Below are 22,048 nucleotides of genomic sequence, written 5' to 3' on the forward strand. Positions count from 1 at the left end.
ATCTTCTCGAGGTCACTTGATGCCATGTCTACAATACTGCGACGCGACATATACGGCTTAAGGGCACCGGGATTTCCAAGTGACAAGGTCCAAGTACCGAATCCGGACCCGCTAGCGACGGTGCGGTACTCGTGCGTCTACTGGGTTGATCACTTGTGTGACTCGGTTTCTGGCACGAACACAAAACGGCATGATTGTTTACAGGATAACGGAGTTGTCTATACATTCCTCAAGACGAAGTACCTTTACTGGCTGGAAGCTCTAAGTCTACTCCAAGCTATGCCTGCGGGCGTTGTTGCTATTAGAAAGCTCGAGGGTCTGCTGGTAAGTACAAAAGCAGAAAATACAGGAAAGTCGGACTAACAGAGACAATAGGGCCACAGCGATCCAAAGCAGTTACCAGCCTTTGTACAAGATGCCTACCGGTTTGCTCTGTCCTACAGTTCGATAATAGAGCAAGCCCCTCTTCAAGCGTACACGTCAGCCCTTGTGTTTGCACCAACTGGCAGTTTGGTAAAACAAAATTTTAAGACGGAGCAGCCGGACTGGATTAGCATGGAACCAGTTGTAGAAGTGGAATGGAATGCATGCCTGCAGACATTAGAAGGCCATGGTAGCTTGGTGCCGTCGGTTGCGTTTTCGCCGGACAGCCAGCGCCTCGCATCGGGCTCTGGGGATGGCACGATCAAGATCTGGGATCCCGCGTCAGGGCAATGCCTGCAGACATTAGAAGGCCATGGTAGCAGGGTGCTGTCGGTTGCGTTTTCGCCGGACGGCCAGCGCCTCGCATCGGGCTCTAGCGATCACACGATCAAGATCTGGGATCCCGCGTCAGGGCAATGCTTACATACATTAGAAGGCCATGGTAGCTCGGTTGAGTCGGTTGCGTTCTCGCCGGATGGCCAGCGCCTCGCATCGGGCTCTAGCGATGACACGATCAAGATCTGGGATCCCGCGTCAGGGCAATGCCTACGGACATTAGAAGGCCATGGTAGTTCGGTTTGGTCGATTGCGTTCTCGCCGGATGGCCAGCGCCTCGCATCGGGCTCTAGCGATGACACGATCAAGATCTGGGATCCCACGTCAGGGCAATGCCTACGGACATTAGAAGGCCATGGTAGCAGGGTGCTGTCGGTTGCGTTTTCGCCGGACAGCCAGCGCCTCGCATCGGGCTCTGGGGATGGCACGATCAAGATCTGGGATCCCGCGTCAGGGCAATGCCTGCAGACATTAGAAGGCCATGGTAGCTCGGTGACGTCGGTTACGTTCTCGCCGGACGGCCAGCGCCTCGCATCAAGCTCTAGCAATCACACGATCAAGATCTGGGATCCCGCGTCAGGGCAATGCTTACAGACATTAGAAGGCCATGGTGGCTCGGTGCTGTCGGTTGCGTTCTCGCCGGACGGCCAGCGCCTCGCATCGGGCTCTATCGATCACACGATCAAGATCTGGGATCCCGCGTCAGAGCAATGCTTACATACATTAGAAGGCCATGGTAGCTCGGTGCCGTCGGTTGCGTTTTCGCCGGACAGCCAGCGCCTCGCATCGGGCTCTAGGGATGACACGATCAAGATCTGGGATCCCGCGTCAGGGCAATGCTTACATACATTAGAAGGCCATGGTAGCTCGGTTGAGTCGGTTGCGTTCTCGCCGGATGGCCAGCGCCTCGCATCGGGCTCTAGCGATCACACGATCAAGATCTGGGATCCCGCGTCAGGGCAATGCTTACATACATTAGAAGGCCATGGTAGCTCGGTTGAGTCGGTTGCGTTCTCGCCGGATGGCCAGCGCCTCGCATCGGGCTCTAGCGATGACACGACCAAGATCTGGGATCCCGCGTCAGGGCAATGCCTACGGACATTAGAAGGCCATGGTAGCTGGGTGATGTCGGTTGCGTTCGCGCCGGATGGCCAGCGCCTCGCATCGGGCTCTAGCAATCACACGATCAAGATCTGGGATCCCGCGTCAGGGCAATGCCTACGGACATTAGAAGGCCATGGTGACTGGGTGCTGTCGGTTGCGTTCTCGCCGGACGGCCAGCGCCTCGCATCAAGCTCTAGCGATCACACGATGAAGATCTGGAATCCCACTTCAGGGCAATGCTTTGTAACTATTGATGTCGGTATATCAGTAGCGCATGCATTGTTTGATCCTACGGGCCGTTACCTTATGACCGAGGCTGGGCGCATTGAAGTAGCTACAGCTATTACGGAAAACGCAATTCGGCTAAATGATCTAGTAGCGCAAGGATACGGCGTAGGACAGGATGAGTCGTGGATTACCTGCAATGGCAAAAATGTACTCTGGTTACCACCAGAATACCGCCCAGATTTATTCACAAGGTGTTCCGCCGTCCAAGAGCTGATGGTATCCGTCGGCTGTTCGTCGGGACGAGTTTTCACTATTAGCTTTTCACGATTGGTTTGACGTTAATACCCTTGAAGTCTCTTTCTTTCACCCTTTATATTTCTTTTTCCTAGCTTGACACCAGAAGAGTCAGGGAGGATAGGTTATTTTATAGGAGAAATTCTAGCGGTTTCCATCGGTGTTAAGTCACTTAACGTACTCTGCTTCGAGCAGGCAGGATTGTCAGATTCGGTTCTCTTCCCGAAGTCAGATGTGCAATACCCCGTTGGCGAACATGCTGTGGCGATAGATGGACTATATGCTAGCAGTCAGGAGGGTTAACAAGTGATCAATACCGAAGAGAACACGTTTCCTCGGTAACTCATCTTTCGCAAAGAACAGACATCGCCACTCGCGCACTATCTACCTTCACTCTGCTTGGGGAATAGATTCAGACGACTCCTCAAATGACTGGTCCAGTGGGGACGATCCTCAACGTGAACATCGCAATGTCGCGAATCCCCGAGTCAACCTATTTGTGGTGCGAGGCCGCTCCAACAAAGCGGGATTGCCGTTTGGTGGTGCCGTTGTAGTTCCGAAGTGAAGCAGGTTTGATCGGATGCGGGGATCGCGCGGGCAGTACAGCCGACTATTTCTGCTGAGTCGTCATCTTTTGGATCCTTGTCGCCTTTAGTTTACAGTCGATTATGCTTTTGATCAGAGCACGCTTGTGGAGAGCGAGATCTGGCATCGTGGTTCCAGGAGGAGATATCTCGGTGGGAGAGACAGAGACAGCATTCTTGTTTGTATTCTATATACTTAGGATTCTAATTTAGTACGTTTTATAGCTTCCTCCACTATGTTTTCTCTTCTCCTCTTCTTCTGTCCCTGGTTTAGTAGGCATTTCTTATCAATAACAACTCCTGCTTGCCCATTACAACCGTGAACATTCGACGTATGTGTAAGCCACGAAGCGAGGTCATTAATCTGGATATTCTCCCCTTCTCCCTTACATTTTGGACAATCGAATGGCTCTACGATTCTGTGATACTTATTCATATGCCTTGACAAACTGTTTCCGGCATAGAACAATTGGCCGCATCTTAAACAAGGAGCGGATTTCGACTTGGTAGTTGTAGCCATTGGTTTGGGTTTGACGATTGACTTAGTGAAGAGAACCGGAGTATTGATGAAACCATGTACTCTTTCGACATGGTTACTCCACTCCGATGCCCTCTCGATTCTATACTCCTCCTTTCCTTGCCGCTGACATTCGGGGCATGAGAAAGGTTCAAAGGTCGTTGCTGTGAAATGGACGCTCCGATGGTGTCTACTGAGGTTACGTCGACGAGTGAAGCTTTGTAGGCAGAGAAGACATGTAGAGAGCGTGGAAGCTGCTTTCTTATGTTCGGAGGCTGGTTGCTCCATTTCCTGAGCAATCCCTTCTACTTCTCCGTACCTATCATTCAGATACGCAAAAAGCATTTCCGATACTGCAAGCCGCTTTTGGGTAGTTTGGTCAGAACCACTGTCGGTCGAATTTGGAAAAACCATTTTCGTAGCGGTGTCGGAAACCGGATTTTTGGAGTTCAAGTATCGACCAATGATTGTTGCTGCAGGTAAACTGGGACCGAAGGAGCATCTGAAAGGATTTGGAGGGGGGGCTGGCATATCTTCGGTTGACAGGCCACGAGCCCTAAGGGAATCAACTTCAGCGAAGTAGTTTTCTCGAGCCTGCTTGACAGCCAAGTTTGACAATACCGTCCGTAGATCTCCAATTTTTGCGGTAAGTTGCTTTACCTCTCTATTGTCTGCAGAGAGTTTGAGCTCTTCCCGGAAGTGACGACGCTGTGCGCGAAGTGCTTTCATATCCTCGCGATTTTCAAACGTTTCTAGCGTAGCCGCTGTCGGGTAAAGCGGTGCTTTGTCATCCCTGCGCAAGGATGCGGAGGCTAATAGCTTGAATAGCTTGGAATCGTCTTCAGATGTACTATCGAAAACGAATGACATCAAATCGAATGACATCAAATTGTGTGGAATATGCCTCGCTTGATAAGAGGTTTCGAATGTTTTTGTGTTATGGCTCAGGATGTGGTTTCAAATAGCGGATGTAAGGGAACCTTGTGTAAAAATTGTAAGCAAAATAGTGAGGGAAACGGGTAAAGGGTTCTTACCATCAATTTTATTTCCACCGCCGATTCGCAGCGCATAGGGCCGGAGAGTGTTTCTGTTGCCCGCTACCAACCATCTCCGGTTCCAAAGTTCCAGAAATTTGTGGTACTTTAAGGGAAAGATAGGCTTTTCCTGCATCCCATCCTTCCACCTAAGTTCAATGCAATCAACATCTTCCAAGTTTGGACGCTGAAGTAATTCGTCGAAGGACGAAAACTCTGTTTCGAAGGCATCATCATGTAGAGCTTGAATAGCTACAAACGTAACTAAACAAACGATCTGGCATGGTACCATAGTAGCAGAAAAGGTCACCCTAGAAAAGTGTTAGTTTGGATCAACAGTTAAAGGCAAGAATACATACACATCTGCCCCCTTATCAATTTTGTTAGCCGATAGCTTGTTTTGATTGATCGTGATCTCAGCAACAAGCCTTGGCTGTTTTGTATCCGGATCGCGAACGACAAGTAGCTTGACTTGTTGATAAAGCATATTCTCATAAGTGCCGGGCCGAAAACCAATGCCTCCTATAAGCACCAATGTATGAAAGGCAAGCTGATGTCTAGGATCACAAGGTATATCGACTGCGCGTTCCCACAAAGTGCTAAGAATAAGCAGAACATCGTCTGTTGTGGCTTCAGTTTTCTCAAATGTTTGTTTGCATGTGAGGTTGAACTTTTGTGCAAGAGTTGATTGGATCCACTGTGAGAAGAAATGTCAGTACACAGTATTGGTATGGGTAAGGAGGGAATCTACTTGGATAATCTCTCTACGGGGCTTCCTACGGTTGCCAAGCAATGTCCATTGTTCGGAATCTTCGTCTGAATCTTCGTTTGAATCTTGATCTGTGACAAGGGCTGTGTTCAGGGCTTGGAACAGTAGTTCAATTCAGCTAATAAACTACTTTGGTCTCGAAGGCCTTGTTGATCCTTTCAACCTCCAGGAGAAGGTTGGGCTTCAAGGCCTTCTTATGCCAAAGGGAATCGGTACGTGCTTGAGGTACGCATCAAGCCTTGTCGCCTGAGGCTTCAAGGCATCTATCTAGCAGTCTTCATACATGTAGATCTTCTGCATGCCTTCATCCATTCTCCATGTCCTTTATCCGGGCGCCGTACTTCTTGCTTGGTTAGCTGTGGCTGCTTCGGGGATGACTGGGGATTGTGTCATCAGCGTCTTCGGCACTTCCATGGTTTGGCTCGCTAGCCCGATGGTATCGAGAGGGTTCGGGTAAGCAGTGCCAGTGACCGAGGGTTCGGCCGTGGGTCCGGCCGAGGGTTCGGCCGAAGTGAGTGTTGCGGCCGGAGGCCACCGGGCATCTCGAGGCTAATGCCAGGTGTTGAGGCTCTGCTGAGCCTTGCGACCCTGACCCTGGACTGTGGGCGATGTCCGTGTGACATGATCCCTTCTCTTCGCGAGCACTACAGCATCAGCTTGAGCTACTATATGCTTCCATATAGTAATAATAGTCACTACTGATTGAACTGATGGTACCTGCTTTTGTTCCTCGGTCCCGTCTATACACAGACGCTTACATCTTGCATAGCGTATATAGTCGACCAGAAAGCTCTTGCAGATAGCAATAGACTTTTTCTTGTTTTGGCACACACCAAACCAAACCTTATCAGCCTCTTTTGGTGTTAATTGTAACACATCTGTGACAAATTTAAAAAGTATTAGTACGCAATATTAAAGAAAATAGTAAAATGATAAGGTACATACCTATTCCATAGATACCACGCGCGGTCTCGCTGGGCTTTGGTCTTCTTATAAAGCGAACGCTCATGTATTGTTACCGTAAATTCGTCGACGTCGGCAAATGCTCTTCTTTTCCGTTCTTCGACGTCGAGTACAATCGGCGGTAGCGGCGGTTTTTGTAGCTCCATCTCTTCCGTATTGCATATGGATGGAGTGTGATCGGCACCGTGAGACTTAAACAATACCCTCTCAAGCTGCAATAGCTAACAAGCTCAGTATGTTTGGGAGGAGAAATTCATTAAAAAACTCGGAAGGAGGGTTTCATATGAAAAACCAACGCAACCCTCGCAACGTAGGGGCCGTAATTCATGCGGTAGAATCAACTGGGAAGAATGGATATACAGTGAATGCAATGAGAATGGGACAAAAGTGTGCTTGTTTGGTTCAGTCAGGAATCTGAGGGTAAAGACGCAATTTATATCTTGAGGCCCTTCTGACTCGCCTGAAGGGATATACGTACGGAGAAAAGTGTTCACCAAAGCCAACCACACCTCCCAAAAGCCAACCACACCTCCCAGTTAGAAGTACTAAGTATATGGAGTAGGTGTCAGGGGTAAATGGCAGGGGTAAGTACGTTGTGTAGTGTATGCCTAGCCTACTCAGCTGGGCTTGGCGTAAGTGGAACGGTGCACTCGACGGCGAAGGCAATGGAAAACGGTTCTAGAAACGGGGGCGGCGTTTTTAGCTGAGTCATCCAAATCCCTGTCGAAATCTACAAAAAATTACTCCCATAGATAAGCCACCGATATGTCGGCTTATCTATGGGAGTGGGAAGGACATGAAACGGGTCTTTTAATCACGTGGTAGGGTCAAAAAACTGAACCACCAGCTCCCATATCCATATCGTTCGGACGGAGGCAAGACGGTAAGTGGGGAGGCGGCGCTAAAAAGATGAATATAATTGGGCGGATTACGAGAAAAGTTGACCGTCCTGACACTGCGGCTAGATTTTTTACATAGGTAGGCAGATGAAGCCTGTCGTCTGTTACTCTAGCAATGTCAAGGAACGCTAATACTGCACGCGAAGCCCAGAGGCCACCACGCGTATCACAACTACTTCAAGCATGGCTTCAAGCCAAGCACCTCGCCGTCGCTACCGCCATATGCTGGGGGTTGAGTGGACGGACGGTATGGTGGGATGGCTTTAAGCCTGGGTGGGGGCCCGTGTCAGCACCCCCGCCCCCCTGGCATACTTGCTGGCCCAGCATTTGCACAGCCAGTTGCTCGGCTTTATTGATGATCCTCAACGCCGTCTCGTACATAGCCATGGCAAGATTATACTCCCCGACTTTGCGAAGTAGCTCTACAAAACAAATTGTTTCGTCTACATCTTCCAGCTGACGCGCAGTTGTAGTCACCAAGGGCTCAATATGTGGCGTTAACTCGCCACACACACCCCACCTTTCTGCCACGGGTGGGGGATAGTTGTTGATCATCAGTCGCCGAAAGCAGCACCTCCAGTTGTGGTCCACTTGCGATGTTTCCAACCAGCTTCGGGTGAAAGATTGTACAAGGCTGTGCATCTGGAACGATCTTTCGTCTTGAGCCACCGTCACAAGGGAATAGTCGCGTAGCAGGGTGAGATCATCCTCAAATTCATCTTCGCCATCGTTGCTAGCATCAGTGCTGCTGTCTTTGTTGTCCCTCTCGCTGTAGTACTTCCGAAGTACCCAGCCCGGAATTCCCTGTGGCTGAAAGAAGCTCATCAAGGACAACAGGTCAGCAGCGGACTGCCGCTCGTCGCGTATTTGGTTGAAAGTGATCTGCCAGGTTTTGATCTCAACTTCCCGATTTTTCGCATCAAAACTGTATCGACCCTCGCTGTCACGACTGCTGAGAACAACGAAGTTTCTGCCATTGAACTTCTCCAAGTATTTAGCACACGTCATCCAAGGCCGTAGCTTGTGGATGTATGCCGCCGCTTGGGAGATGGAAAGAGGGATGCAGTTCAGGGCAAGAACAACCTTCCGTACAATATCGTCGCTTTCGCCGAATTCACCGAGCTTTTTGCTGAATAGCAGTCTCGCCTGATCCTCATCCATTTCAGGGACAGCGCAGGTATCTTCGTGGCTGAGTGCCAAGATCTCGGCTGTCCGTTGACTCCAGGACGTGATCAGGATTCTGCCGTTGTCTGTTTGTGGCAAAAACGTCTCAAGCGCTTCCGAGTCTATGGCTGGAGGAACATCACTAGTGGTTCTTTGATCCCTAAATACGCGGTAGTCATTCGCGTTGTCAAGGATAAGGAGCCATTGTACGTTCTCGTTATCACACAGCCAGCTCCGCACCCGTCTGAGCATATCGTTGCCTGAACCTGAAGGATCTGGAAGCCGAAGGTCTTCAGCAATCCGACGAAATCCTTGGACAAAGCTTTCCTTGCTGCCTGCAGTCACCCAAAATACGTAGGCTTGTGGAAATTCCTTTTGGAACTCTTCGGCGTAGCGGATGGCGAGCTTGGACTTCCTACAACACTGAGTTAGCATTTTCCTCAAGGCCACCCTCTTTCAATAATGTATCGGACGGCATATAGCATGCACACATACCCAATGCCACTAAGTCCGAAAAGCGCAGCTCGACTGTGTGTAGAATTTGATGGCGGGCCCAGTCTTTCCCGAAGCCATTTCATGATCTTCGGCCGGTCGATATGATGAGGGTCTGAACGATATGGAACATTGGAAAAGGGCGGTCTGATTGCAGTGACGGGACCGGTTCTATTGGCAAAGTGGATGTTCATAATACCGCCGTGACTGACCTGAGGCCCGACCACGAAGCTTTCTCCGCTAATTGCGCCATTATAGATCGTGTTCGCCATGGTAGTTTGTGATCTAAGAACTGAACACAGTAGGCATGAGAGGAAATCGCCGCCGACAGAATGCCTAAAGGGTAGGACAAATCAGGTATACATTGGACGTAGCACCGTTGATGATGTGCAAGATGCGTTCTTAGATGAGAAAGGAGAGAGCAAAACGTGCGTTCCAAGGTGTATTAGGCATCAAAACCAGGCCCCATGACTTGCCGTCGTTAAGCGCCCAAGACACAGCCGCAGCCCAACTCCGTGATGAGCCAGCGCATAGCCGGCTGTGCAGCTACCACCGTCTCGCCGTGCATGATAGTCGGGAAGGGCGCAATTAGCCTTCTTCTAGAGAAAAATTGGATTTCTGTCTTGTCCGGGGAGAAGTCGACGGCGATGTCTACCCCCCATCGGACCATGGCGTCCAATTCTCGCTGGGCCTTCTCAGCAACCTCCTCGTTAGAAGAGCCGGTGACAAGAACCGCACAATCGTCAGCATAGCCAAAGTGCTGGGCCTCGCTTTCCCCCAGGCGGTGGACTGGCTCCGTATAGAGCAGGTAAATAATCGGCGATGCTGGGGAACCTTGTGGAAGCCCGCATCTAAGGCGACGCATAGGGGTAATTACCCCCGGATATCGAACGCAGGCCATTCGATCTGACATAAAAGACTCGACCCAACGGACTACGCAATCTGGCCACCCTGCTCCCGTAGGCGTAAGACTAGCCGGTTAACTAGTACAGCATCGAAGGCGCCCTTGACGTCGGCCGCCACTAGGGCAGCTACGAGTCCTTTGTCGAGTGCAACTTCGATATCGTGAACTAGGGCCTCCACAATATCGACGGCAGAGCGTTTCGGGAGGGCACCAGCCTGCTGGGGATTTAAAACCCCGTTGGAGATAGCCGTCCAAACGATTCGCCTACCGATAAGACGTTCAATGCCTTTCCCAAGGCAAGACAGGAGCGAAATGGGCCGCCATCCCTTGGCCGTCGTCTGGTCTTTTCCCGGCTTCGGTATCATGACTATCTCCGCTTGCCGAAAGACATGTGGATGATAGCCGGTAGCGACGCAGCCCTGGTAGAGTTGCTAGACAGCGTCCTTAATAGACTCCCAAGACGCTTTCAGCATACGGATTGTAATGCTATCGGCGCCGGGGGACGTGTTCCCAGTGCCACAGAGGGTTTTATAGACCTCGTCCGCGTGGACGACCGAAGACCAGGGTAGGCGACGACGTGGCACCGAGGGCACCCAGCCGGTTTCAAGGTCCTTCGTCCTCGCTGTTCCTTTCTAGTAAAGCCGTACGGAGGGCCTCTGCCTTAGCCTCTGGCTCAACAACCACCTGTCCGTCTATAACAAGCGGGGGGGCCTCCATACGGTCGCGAGGCTTGTGCCACGCTACGATCCGATAGATGTCCTTGTCGTCCTGTGCCTTAGTAATAAGGTCGTCGAAAAATAGCTGCTTTGCTTCCCTGACTACCCTTTTGAATTCCTGCCGAAGCGACTCTATCCGTCGGGGAATGGGATTTGGGTTATTATGTCGATAGTTGCGGAATATCTTAGATGCCTGCGCACACGTCTTATTCCACCACTTTGCGTTCTTCTCAGGTCTCGAAGGCCTGCAGGTAATCTGGAGGGCCTCTGTAAGGACGTTGCAGAGGGCCTCGGCGAGCTCGTCGAGCCTTTCCGGGGAGTCCTCGCCTGTAGGGAGGAGCGGGACCAAACCCATGAGAAACGAGACGTTTTCGGCATAAAACCTAATAGCCTCTGGGTCTTCACGAAGGACCAGTCGACGGCGGGGAGGCTCTACCGGTTGGGTAGGGATGTCCGTAATGCAAACTTGGTGATGAGAACCGCAGTCCAGTTCCGGGGCGACCCTTGTTGAGCAAAGGGGAATGTTCGAAAAGGTGAGGTCGATAGTATTGCCACGATTGTGAGTAGGAATGCCGGGCACCGTTAGTAAATCGAGCCCGTGCTCCATTACGTAGTTAATAATACGCGTGGCGCATTCTGACGTCTCTGCGCCGGGTTGCCAGGTGTAGTGTTTAGCATTGAAGTCGCCAGCGAGGAGTGTCTTTGCCGTTGGTTGCCAGTTCTGAAGAGTTTCAAGGGCAGAAACGTCATCGGATCGTCGATAGATATTAACGACGGTGATTCCCTGCGTCTTTACCCATAGAAGATCCCTTGTAGGCCCGAGAGTGAACCCCCCAGCTGCTATATTCTTACGAACGTAGGTAGCTACCTCCTCTGTCCACGTGTGAATGGGGGTATAGAGGGCGTAGAAAGGGTGTCCGGGGATACCAAAACGGCCATCGTAGAACCATGCGCGTGGTTCCTGGATCATAATTACATCCGCTCCAACTTCACTAGCAGTTTGGAGGGCAATCTCGTGTGTCTCTCGTGTTCGTGCTACGTTGGCTTGAAAGACACGCAACCTAGAATTATCTAGATTGTTCAGACCGTCACGAGAGGGGTTCGGGTATCTATTCATAGGCCAGCGGCCCTCCTAGAGGGCGTTTTGTGGCGGCTGGAGCGGCGGACCCCAAAGTCGGAGGACGAGTACTCGCTAAACTGGGCCTCTATCATAGCCTCATCAGCTCCATCAGCCTCATCAGCTGAGGGCTGGGTTTGGGTAGGGCTGTCGGAGTCCTCAGGGCCGGAGGGGGCGGAATTGTAACTGGGCAGCTCATCGGAAGACGTGGCGGAATCTTCCTGGCTATCGGGGGGGGGGGTTGGGCGGTCGTATTTCCTAGTGAAAAGAATGCCGCCGTCGCGGCGATTATCCTTCCGCTGTTGGGGAGTCGGGCGGACTACGGTGTCACCCTGGCGTTTTGGCCACATAGGGCAGTCGTTATGGGTAATTCGAAAGGGCCCCAGCAATTGGCACATTGAACGCGGCGGTCACACTCACCATGAGCAGTATGTCCACATTGAGAGCATCGCGCGGCGCGGGCACACCCCTTACTGCCGTGCCATTCAAAGCATTCGGTGCACTGGTTGAGTGGGCGCCTCTTTTGGAGAAGGTGGTTAACGTTACTAACGTCGAAGAGGCGAAAGGGGGAGACAGGCCTATCGAAGGAAATAAGCTAGGTTGCGTGGGCCTCACCGGGACGGTAGTACTGGGAGGGGCGGAGGGCGACGGGCTCTTGGCCGGTTTGGACGAAGACCTCGTCCTTAATAGCGGTCGTAGTATCTACGGGGACGATACCCATCCGCATCGTCATAGGCACATTCTGGACGACGTACGTAACCCATTTCTTGGGCACTTCGACCTGGATACAGCCGAAGCGGGCGCTAATCTCATCTTTTCGGGCGAGGAGGGTCTGGCGGACTGCGTCGTTCTTAGGCACAAGGGCGAATCCGGTAGGAACCTTGTGGCATCCGGGGATATCGGTGGGGGCGAGGTGAAGGAGTGTCTGCACCTCTTTACGAATAGCGTAGGCATCTGTATCGGTGAAGGGGGAGTCTCTATCAAGTCGTAGGAAGACACGGCCGTCGCTTTGGGGCGATGTAGGAGGTGGGGCAGCCTTACGGGTAGACCCGGAGGCGTGGGTGGTAGAGCCGGAGCGGGAGCGGGAAGAGCGGGAAGTAGAGCGGGAGGCGGAGGCGGAGTTTGCGCCTTTGGCGGCTATTTCCGCGAACGTGACGGGGCCTTTTCTCGTATTTACCGGGTCAGTGGAGTCCGGGGTAGACGAAGGTAGGTCCAGGGTAGGCGAAGGTGGTGAGGATGCAGAATTCTTCTGTAAAGCGGCGGTAATAGTCCGTGCGAGGCGGTCGGCCTCGCGGGCGTGGGCTGGAGAGACGACAGAGAAGCGAGCGAGTTCAGAGTCGAGGGTAGCGGCGAAGGAGCAGTAGACTTCAGCTCTCGCGAGAGCTTCGGAGATGAGACTCCCTGCGAAGGATAAGATGGGCCCGGCGGTGGTGGCAGTGGCGGTGGTGTGGGCGTGACGGACTTCCTCGTCCGCAGTCCGGGCTCTCTTGGCCGACTGCGCCGTTGTAGAGGGCGGGGGTGGGACGCAAAGGGTGTCCGGCAGAGGGGTAACCGGCATCATAACCGGCGGCGACGGTTTGGGGGCCCTAGGGGGCGAAGGCGTAGACATTTCGTAGTTGTGGTTGTTGAGATATCGACCGTGAAAACGGCGATTTTGGTGGTGTTAAGGGTTTTGCGGGCAACATAGTGTTAACACTAACGCTTGGCGCCAAGACTTTTTGTTGTGGGAGAGGAAGATGGCTGCCAACGTCAGTGTTGATGGCATTTACCCCTCATTGACGGGATCTTACCTCCTGCTTCCATGCCTGTCCAGCGCAAACTTTCAGTTCATCCCGTCTGATATCCGAATCTGAACCGATAGAAAGGAAGGAACTCGGCCTCGCCTGCCCGTTGACAAGCTCAAGTTCTCAGCCATCTGATACCTCTTTTTGCCTCGCGAGCAGTCGCAATACACTAGGCACCTCATTATGGCTCCAGAAGAAAAGATATCCTTGCTTGTCTTACGGGGCATTTCAACGCTCAAGTCACTCATCGAAACTTTCGAGAACGGAATTGAGACTGAGGAGGAATCGATAGCACTGGCCTCTTCGCACTTGGAACGGTTCAGGCTCTGGGTGGGCAGTCTCGGTGCCCATCGAGAGTCTGGGTCGAGATCACTTGAGTACAAACTTCGTGATGCATCTTTGATACGGAAGCACATCGTCACCTTGCTCCAAGACCTGTGCAGTTCCGTCGATCAAGGTATGACACAAAGTGACAGAAACTTTCTCCCTTTACCTGTCTGGTACCTAGAGGGAGCTACAGATGCCATCCAGAAAAGGAAGCTGTTGAAGGCATTAAATCATTCACTGACGTTGACAATGGGGCCAAAAAGCATTGTCCGTGACTTCGACGGCTGGGATCTCTCTTGACGATAAGGAGCAACCCAATGATGACAAGGACATCGATGATAAGCTTGCTGAGCTCTTCTACGGCGGTGACAAAGATGCTATTCATCGGCCCGAGCTGGATCAAGCATTGGGAAGAATTGGACACGCCGTTGATTGCTTGCTACGTCTCTCAGCAACAATTCGCCATCCAGCTCCGCACGACCAGTTCAAGTCCAGGGCAGGGGCAGAACTCATCGAAGCCTTTCGAGCCCTGGACAAAGACCACATCCGCCATAAATTCGTCCAACTTGATGAGCCTCTCGTTGACCGTCTGGGCAAGTCAATGGCGATGCGCCGCCATTATTTCAAGTATCGCGAAGAACATGCCAACCGAATAGCCCGCGGACTGGAAGAGGTTGAGCAAGGGCTCAAGTGCGATGCTTCCGAGTACACAACCACAAAAACAGCCATTTCTTCGCTCCCCGGACATCTCAAGGACAATAAGGCTATCTATACCTCTACAGAGACAAGCACAACAGCTTGCGCGGACGAGTTCACTGATTTTGATGACATGCGCTCGCAAACATCGTATGCACCAACGGAGGCCAACTCTAGCGAGCTTCGTGTCCCAAGGATACCTCCAGAATACGTTGACGGGCCCTTCAAATGTCCCTATTGTCATATGATTATTGTCATAGAGACGAGGCACGAGTGGAAGTACAATCCCCCTTTACTTTCATATATCCACGAAAAAAAGGAAATACGAACATCATCCGGACTAACAGACACCCTCTTCCAGGAAACACATCTTCCGAGACTTGCAACCCTATACCTGCCTTGCAAAGACGTGTACCATCCCAAATCAACAGTTCTCTCGGCGCTCGGAATGGGTCACGCACATGGAACGCGAGCACTGGAGGGTCTGGCATTGCTCTCTAGGTTGCACCGATGCTTCCTTCGATAACCTTGAGGAGTTCCTAGAGCATAACCAGTCCGCGCACGGCGGCGAGTTGGCATCTTCCGGGCTGAGGTCTCAATCAAACATCCACGCTTCTTCCGTCAGGGATAAGTCTAAGGCCCGCGGACAGTGTCCTCTTTGCCCCGAGGTACAGCTCGGTTCTGAGAAGGACTATACCTCTCATGTCTGAAGACATTTGGAAGACCTGGCTTTGTTTGCCTCGCCTCGTGTTGACGATGACTACATGTATACCACCCGAGATGACTCAGATGAAGACCAAAACGAACAAGATTTGGCCAAAGAATCAGACGAAGAGGACATGGAAGAAGACGAGCTTGATACATCGGCCGACACCGCTTATCATGTGGAACTAGAAGTACCCTCCGAAGACGGAGACATTGACGGACGTTACATCGAAGGAGAAGACCCGGGGGGTTCTGGATTGTCTGATGGCATACTTGATGAGATTACGACATATGCGGGTGAGGCGCAAAGATTACAACCACGAGAAGAAGAGCAACCTTCGGAGTCCATCAATGTGCGCGATCAGCAGACCCGAACAATCCAAGATGTGTAACTACAACAACAGCAACAACAACAGAAACCCCCCGACGGTGACGATGATGGAAGTTCTTCCGGGGCAGAGACGAGGGATACCTACCAGCAGTTTATGGATCACCTAAAAAGTCAATCGAGTTCAGATCCGAAACTCAATGATCCACTGGAAAGAGCCAAGCTGTATATGCAGAGTAAGGGTAAACTCTTACCAGAAAGGCATCTATTCCCTTCCGCTCCGAGTGCAATGTATCCGACACCTCCGGACGGAATTCAACCATTAGGCATGGCTTCCTCTGTCGAGACAGGCTTCGCTGCCAGTCCTGCAAATCAACCCCAGCTTAATGCGATGGCTGGCATAGATACTGTGATACAGAACAACGCCCCCCATGCGGAGAACTATGGCAATGGCTGGGAAGGCGGTGACAACAAGCGGGAGCAACAGGCTGGGAATCTTTTGGAGGGCGACAATATGTTCAGCGACCTCGGGGAAGACGTGTTCGAAGGCAACGAGCTTACCGACGCCGATTTTGACTTCTTCGACGAACAACTCAACGAACAACCCGAGGGTGTCGAGATAAATCTCGGCGCAATACCAGAGCTGGGGACGGCAATGGATTTGTCTGCTGATACGGGCCAACCAACTAACTCAGCTCCCCAGACTAACAACAGAGTGGAAGAATACAAGACGAATACGCAGCCAGCGCAGTAGAGGTGCCTCAGTCGACAAAGATAGCAAAAAACAGACCGAGGACAATCCCGAGTACCCTTCAGGTGCAAAATGGACCAAGATTAGCAGAAATCTGGTCAATCCCGAGACCCTAACCATAGCGAAAGAGCGATTTAGGGTTGAGGGTGACTCTGTCATCGTCCTACGCGGCTTGGACAGAGAAATAATCAAAAAATATGTGCACATGACCGCCGAGCTGAGAGCAGAAAGATACGACGGGTCGGACTACGAGAATCGGCCTGTGGAAGACTCAAGATCTCCACCTGTTTCCAGCCACGTCGACCAAGCATCTGCTGGACAGGCTAAGCCCCGAGTACCTATTGGTGCCAAATGGACCAAGATAAGTAGGAAAAGGGTTAGCCCCGAAGCACTTACTTTAGGCAAGAAGCGATTTAAAGTACGAGGTGACTCTGTTATCGTGCAACGCATCTTGACCCTGGATGAAATCCGAGAATATAAAGGTAGTACCGCCCAAATCAGGGACGCGAGACAGAAGAGTACCAGCGTAAGCCAGAAGAAAATCCAGACTCGCACACAGATGAGAAATCAACCTCTGCCAGTCCTCAGGTCTCCCATCAGACCAATGGCCCGGTTATGGATCCGCCCAAAACCGTCAATAAGCTCCTTGTGAGCTCAGGAGCTTCTCAAGCAAGTCATCCAACGGCGCATCTTCCAGCGAATGCCGATGATGGCGAGATCGAAGCCCACGACAGGAGAGAGAAGGAGAAGGGGGAATTAGCCAAGACTGTGGCTGCCGTGGAGAAGTGGTTGAGGGCGAAAGACCCATTGGCAAACCCGGTACCCGAGGATAAGCTTGGCCTAGGTAGGAATGGAAGCTCTTGAGAAGCAGCGGGAGGAGCTTGAATCAGAACTGATGCAGACCTTCCCGAGGAGATCAACCTATCGCCGATTCAACTAAGCTCAACAAGTAAGTCTGACTTCTCTCTCCGTACGCAGCTTCAAAGGCTAACCTGCTTGTTTGTTAGCCGCATACCCGAGAACCCACGCAAACAAAAGAAGCATCGTAGCATATCCGGTAGGTAGATGGTGTCGGAGCCTGTGTATAGTTGTGGTTAGATACGATTTGTTGTCTTCTTGTATTGTTCAAAGGTGACTTACCCATCGTTATTCGGTCCCAGTTCCTATCAGCTTCTTTTGACGGCCCGATGAACTCCTTGTGGGGGATAAAGGGGACATCTCGCCTGTCGGTGAAGATTTCTCGTGGCACGGGCGTCTTTGGGTTGATGCCAAAGTTTCTCAACGTTGGCTCATTGGAGTTGGAGCTCCTTGTGAGGTAAAACCCAGCAGCAACGCCGACTGTAATGGAGAAGATGGGAATGGCCCCGCGGATAACATGCTCCCTCCACCGTGATTGTCTGCGAATTGGGATATGGACATCAATGCTTTCGCCTGACTCTCGGTTGGAGTCCAGGTGCCCGTGTGCACTCAAAAGACTTCCAGTTTCATTGTCCGCCTGATGATGTTTCTCGGTTGTTAAGTTTGGGAGTATATGATGATGCAAAGGTGTTGGGAACTTGATTGCTCCTGCCAAAGGGGAAGACCAGAAAGTGCAAAGATGGAGGTTGGAAGGAGGCACAAGCAACAGCAGAGGACAGGAGGGGGCGCTCTTACCTCCCCTTCAGGTCAACATCACCCCGACGAAAGCCGTCAATGTCAAGATCCAAAATAACTGCGATATCGCACCACTCTCCAAGTCTTCACATGTCAGCAACGCCGCGCATCTCGTTCAACTTGTGCTCACTCGGGTAGGTCCAACACAAACACTCGATCATCAGTTGGACACCTTCCTAAAGCACGCACAACCAAGAGCGGCTATGAGACGCAATGTGAGAAAATGTGAATTATACAGGGCCAAGGACGTGCGGAACGAGTGATCGGAGGTGTGTCGAAGATTCGGAGGACCCTTGTCGCCAACTTGGCCGGGACTGCCCCGCCTTGTCCCCGTTGTAGGGCCCGGGCCGCTACCGACTGCGGGCCTTCCGCAGAAGCCCCGCCAATTTTTTGGTCACTGTGCTCCACATTTTGTCTGTTTTGTCTGGCATTGTCTCCTCCTGTTCTCTCTAGAACTCTCCTTGATACAGCTCCCAAGAACTGAGATGCAGTGACATTCGAGCGGAGAAACAGTTACAATATGATCTGATCATGGACAGATATGGTGTTTGCGCGGGGAAGTGACATAAGACTGGCGTCTAGATCCCTCTCTGTACCCCTGTTTGTCGCAGTTCGGTTATCGGCCTCCGGTATAAGCTTGCGACATCTTGGTGATGCTTGGGCAAAGAACGGGGAGTTTGGATATCCCTTTGCCCAAGCCTATCTGCGTCCTTTCTGTCTCGAGGTCGAACACAGGGGAACTTCCAACCTTAAACTTCCCATTTCCCAAGAACAATGCAGTCCAAGATCAAGTCCTCAGACGACGAAAAGCTTCGAGATATCCAGCTCAATGCACCAATTCGGACCCATTCGATTGCCAGGGAGCGGCAAAACAATCGCATTCTTCTCATAGCAGTGTATTTTCTCTGTTTGGGATGGCTCACGACATTGGCCTTCTGGTACAAGACTGCACCGAAAAATAATGGGCCACTGCATGTCTACTCCCACATTCCCATCCCAAAGGGAGTGTTCGTTCCTGTGAAGAAGGTATTTCAACTAGATGGACGATATATCGGTGGCGCAGCGGAGGTTGAGCAGGAATGGGAAGAACTAGTCACTGGTTAGTATCGTCTAAGCCAAAGGTTTACATAATATGATCATGAACTGACCGAGTCCGACAGGCCATGATACCGTCAGGATTGAGAACCCCAATAAATGGGGACTTCGTCAGGGAATCGTTGTCCCGTGCGATCACCCAAACACCCAGCTGTACTGTCTGGTAAGAACCTCCCTGTTCCTGTACCCAGTTCCGTCACCCTTTCCCAAACGAAGACTGACAAATATTCCTCAGAATATAATCCGCTACCACTACCAATATTACGTCGATCTCGACGACGAACTTGGACTAGACCCAGAAGAGGAGTTTAAGTGGAAGATCTTAGTCGAGTATTGCTTCGAGTATTTGCGCTAGGGAATCTCCTGCGGCCGTGATCTGATTATTGAGGGTAATAGTCCCATCAAAGTTGGAAAGGGCCATGCAACTTCCGTGACGAGGTGGGGTGTTGAACATGATTGTATCGACTTTGACAAGTTGAGACAGTTCCAGATTGAACAAGAGGCGAAGTATGATCTAACGTGGCAGAATCCTCAGTAAAACTCGTGGCTACCAGCTAGTTAGGGTCGGTGGGAGACATAGCAGTAACATGAATCATGTTTGAACTCGAAGTTTGCATGTCCATCAATGGATTTTTCACCAGCCGTGGCCGTGCGATGTTGTGAGTCTTTTGCGCTCATAGGTCAAGTAGGTAGTTGAGTACCACATTTACTTGTAAAGAAGGAACATAAGCTGGGAAAGAGAATCGACAAAGATTGCAAGAAGGAGCAACTTATAAAGACACGAGAGGGGTCAACGGAGAAAAGGAATACGTAGGAGAAAGAGTTCAAATTAGTACCCTTCTGAACCAGCAAGCCAATCTTAAACCGCAACAGCACTCACGGACTCCTTCACGGCCTCCTCCGCAATCTTCTCCGGAATCTTCTCCGGCACCGTCGCGGCAGCCGGCGCCTCCTTTGGCAACCCATAAACACTGACATCCTCACTCATCCCCTTCTTAATCCACACCTGCCCAACCACATTCGGTCCAAACACTAACAGTTGCCTCAATCCCACGTTAATGAAACCCAAGCTTCTGAATACCGCACCACTGGCCTTATTCGCCGGGCCATGAAGTCCCAGGATATCCTTCACCCCCTGCGCCTTCTCGACATACTCCATCAATCCCTGCGCCGCCTCTTTCGCGTATCCCTTCTTCATGTACTCCGACAAAATCGCGAAACCCAAATCCGGCGCGGTATAAGATCCGGGCTCATCACCGCGCATCAGCGACACCGTACCGATTGGCGTGGCGGAGGCCAGATCGTCTGGGTTCGCAGGGTTGCGGAGAGAGAAGAGGTAAGTACCGTAGCCATTGCGGGCGTGTTCGGCGCGGAAGCGGCCCTCGAGTTGACGGCGCGCGACGTCGCGGGTGGTGACGGGTGTCTTTCCCTCGTTGGCAATGAACTCGGGGGTGTTGTAGAGGGCGACGAGGAAGTCGCAGTGGGAATCGAGGTCGGGTTGAAGGTAGGAGATGAGGAGGCGGGGGGTCTCGATTTTGAAGGTGGGGTCCGACATGGTTGTCGGTGGTGGTGTTGGCGTGGTTTGGATGAGATGGGTTTAAGGTGTGCTTTTCATCCAATGTGTGATTTAAGGTGGTGTTCTATTAAGATGAAAGTCCTTGGAAGATGGATTATTTGGAGTTTCTTTGCTTGGTGAAAGTCTGAAAGTGATATCGTGAAGAAGGCAAGAGGGAATGAGGACCCTAAAATATATGTACTTTCCCCCCGCATGAAAACCATTCCAAATTTCCAATGCAACACTGCATCTGACATTTTGGACAGGAAGCGGCGTTGGTCCGCGGTAACCTCAGAAATCAGCACTAAAACAGGTGAGTCAATGATGCCCACTGAACAGTTACATCCCCATGATGGAGGCAAGGACCTTGTAGTTGTGGTTGCAGCGGTTTGTCCGGGGATAAGACATCGATGTTCCAGCGCAAAAAAAGCTACAAGCTTTCAATCAAAGACCATGCCTCAAGATTGCAATTTGGAATGGTGAAAAGAGGCAATGGAATGGATAAAAGTTTTTGTTGGGAATTGTGGTGAGGAAGTAAATAAAGCCCCTGAAAGTACCCTAAAAATAGAGCCCCTATTTCCGCACACTGGATTGTCCCTTATTAGTGACCACTATGAACATGCGGATGCGAACTCTCCAACATATTCCTGTCCGCCGGGGTATGCGTGACCTTCCCCGGGGGATACCCATCATCCTTCTTATCCGACCGATGCTTATATGCCCAAGCAAACATCTTATCATAGCTGCGACACATGCGTTGCTCCAATGCCGTTGATGCCAACCTCCGTGAGTGGATCAAAAGTCACATCGCCAGCACACAGGATGGCCTGGCGGATGTAGTCGATGCAGTGGTCCCGGTGGTAGACGACCTCGTCGGCGGGATGGTCCTTAATGGAATCCGGCTCGTAGGCATACCGGATAAAGTTGAGACAGTGCAGCTGGTGGAACATGCTGATGCCGTACACCTTGCTCGTGTTTGGGCTGTTGGATGCGGGCAAGCTAGGAGGCAGATCGTAGGTGTGTTCGTTTGGGATTTCGACGATGCCGTCACCTGGAGGCATCAGGCGCTTCCAGGCATCGTTGGAGCTGTTGCTGACTCCGAAGGAATAGCGTTCTCAGCAGTTAACCTTCTGTACTATAAGGTAGTACAAGGCAGTTACAAGGCACAGTACTAGCCACACGTTAAAAATTTATTTATAAAATTACGAAGTAAATAGCAGCTACAGTAATTTAAATAATAAATGTGTATATTATATTTCTTATAATCTGTGACGGCTGGTGCCGTCATGGGTCACATGGTTCAGGTGCAGATTCTGGGCTTGGCTCCGGCTGCCTCCCAGTTAGGGTATAAGAACCTCGCCTCTCCCATCTAGCCTTCCCTTTTGGGATTTCTTCCTTCTTCAACTTCTTGTCTTTAGTCCAAGTTAGCTAAATGGTACGATCATCACACCGTCTAGCTACGCCGTGACAAAAAGTTTTATATAATTTGGTTAAATAAAGTGTACTACCGTCTTTCTCTAGTCCTTTACGTCTCCCTCAAACAATTAGGCAACCATATACTTCTAATTTGTCACAGGGTTAGCCTATATAGGCTAACCCTGTGACATAAT

The 22,048-nt window shown here is 51.2% G+C and overlaps 10 protein-coding genes across 10 annotated transcripts; 3 read left to right on the forward strand and 7 right to left on the reverse strand.

Moving 5' to 3' along the window:
- Positions 1-3,252: 3,252 nt before the first annotated feature.
- B0H65DRAFT_467930 (uncharacterized protein) lies at positions 3,253-4,547 on the reverse strand (the record flags this gene model as incomplete). Its single annotated transcript, XM_062826931.1, has 3 exons — positions 4,521-4,547; positions 4,377-4,466; positions 3,253-4,356 (listed from the first exon to the last, which is right to left on the reverse strand). A coding segment is annotated over exon 3 (1,104 nt), but the record flags the coding sequence as incomplete, so codon positions are not given.
- B0H65DRAFT_540038 (uncharacterized protein) lies at positions 4,378-6,029 on the reverse strand. Its single transcript, XM_062829137.1, has 5 exons — positions 6,007-6,029; positions 5,631-5,838; positions 5,272-5,384; positions 4,880-5,217; positions 4,378-4,831 (listed from the first exon to the last, which is right to left on the reverse strand). The coding sequence occupies exons 2-5, from the start codon at positions 5,701-5,703 to the stop codon at positions 4,444-4,446; spliced, it is 912 nt and encodes a 303-aa protein (XP_062680122.1). The 5' UTR covers positions 5,704-5,838; positions 6,007-6,029; the 3' UTR covers positions 4,378-4,443.
- An 89-nt stretch (positions 6,030-6,118) lies between these two features.
- B0H65DRAFT_467937 (uncharacterized protein) lies at positions 6,119-6,648 on the reverse strand (the record flags this gene model as incomplete). Its single annotated transcript, XM_062826932.1, has 2 exons — positions 6,235-6,648; positions 6,119-6,178 (listed from the first exon to the last, which is right to left on the reverse strand). Coding segments are annotated over exons 1-2 (224 nt in total), but the record flags the coding sequence as incomplete, so codon positions are not given.
- A 500-nt stretch (positions 6,649-7,148) lies between these two features.
- Positions 7,149-9,282, reverse strand: B0H65DRAFT_467947 (P-loop containing nucleoside triphosphate hydrolase protein). Its single transcript, XM_062826933.1, has 2 exons — positions 8,811-9,282; positions 7,149-8,730 (listed from the first exon to the last, which is right to left on the reverse strand). The coding sequence occupies exons 1-2, from the start codon at positions 9,077-9,079 to the stop codon at positions 7,341-7,343; spliced, it is 1,659 nt and encodes a 552-aa protein (XP_062680124.1). The 5' UTR covers positions 9,080-9,282; the 3' UTR covers positions 7,149-7,340.
- Positions 9,283-12,304: 3,022 nt separating this feature from the next.
- B0H65DRAFT_408994 (uncharacterized protein) lies at positions 12,305-13,153 on the reverse strand (the record flags this gene model as incomplete). The annotated part of the gene is made up of 1 exon (XM_062823825.1): positions 12,305-13,153. A coding segment is annotated over one exon (849 nt), but the record flags the coding sequence as incomplete, so codon positions are not given.
- A 358-nt stretch (positions 13,154-13,511) lies between these two features.
- B0H65DRAFT_509474 (uncharacterized protein) lies at positions 13,512-16,138 on the forward strand (the record flags this gene model as incomplete). Its single annotated transcript, XM_062828320.1, has 6 exons — positions 13,512-13,785; positions 13,919-14,630; positions 14,713-15,029; positions 15,075-15,442; positions 15,473-15,668; positions 15,711-16,138. 6 exons carry the CDS (start codon positions 13,512-13,514, stop codon positions 16,136-16,138), a joined length of 2,295 nt encoding a protein of 764 aa, XP_062680126.1.
- Positions 16,139-16,239: 101 nt separating this feature from the next.
- Positions 16,240-17,162, forward strand: B0H65DRAFT_216945 (uncharacterized protein). Its single transcript, XM_062822001.1, has 2 exons — positions 16,240-17,084; positions 17,143-17,162. Exon 1 carries the CDS (start codon positions 16,341-16,343, stop codon positions 16,785-16,787), a length of 447 nt encoding a protein of 148 aa, XP_062680127.1. The 5' UTR covers positions 16,240-16,340; the 3' UTR covers positions 16,788-17,084; positions 17,143-17,162.
- A 1,336-nt stretch (positions 17,163-18,498) lies between these two features.
- On the forward strand, positions 18,499-19,492 carry B0H65DRAFT_217026 (uncharacterized protein). Its single transcript, XM_062822002.1, has 3 exons — positions 18,499-18,887; positions 18,949-19,046; positions 19,119-19,492. Exons 1-3 carry the CDS (start codon positions 18,563-18,565, stop codon positions 19,236-19,238), a joined length of 543 nt encoding a protein of 180 aa, XP_062680128.1. The 5' UTR covers positions 18,499-18,562; the 3' UTR covers positions 19,239-19,492.
- Positions 19,493-19,532: 40 nt separating this feature from the next.
- Positions 19,533-20,677, reverse strand: B0H65DRAFT_526166 (acyl-CoA N-acyltransferase). Its single transcript, XM_062828854.1, has one exon. The coding sequence runs from the start codon at positions 20,436-20,438 to the stop codon at positions 19,743-19,745; it is 696 nt and encodes a 231-aa protein (XP_062680129.1). The 5' UTR covers positions 20,439-20,677; the 3' UTR covers positions 19,533-19,742.
- A 498-nt stretch (positions 20,678-21,175) lies between these two features.
- B0H65DRAFT_443185 (uncharacterized protein) lies at positions 21,176-21,499 on the reverse strand (the record flags this gene model as incomplete). The annotated part of the gene is made up of 1 exon (XM_062825617.1): positions 21,176-21,499. The coding sequence occupies one exon, from the start codon at positions 21,497-21,499 to the stop codon at positions 21,176-21,178; it is 324 nt and encodes a 107-aa protein (XP_062680130.1).
- Positions 21,500-22,048: the final 549 nt, after the last annotated feature.

The sequence above is a fragment of the Neurospora tetraspora genome (assembly GCF_033439725.1).
Source record: "Neurospora tetraspora strain CBS 560.94 chromosome Unknown B0H65scaffold_5, whole genome shotgun sequence".
NCBI classification, from domain to species: domain Eukaryota; kingdom Fungi; phylum Ascomycota; class Sordariomycetes; order Sordariales; family Sordariaceae; genus Neurospora; species Neurospora tetraspora.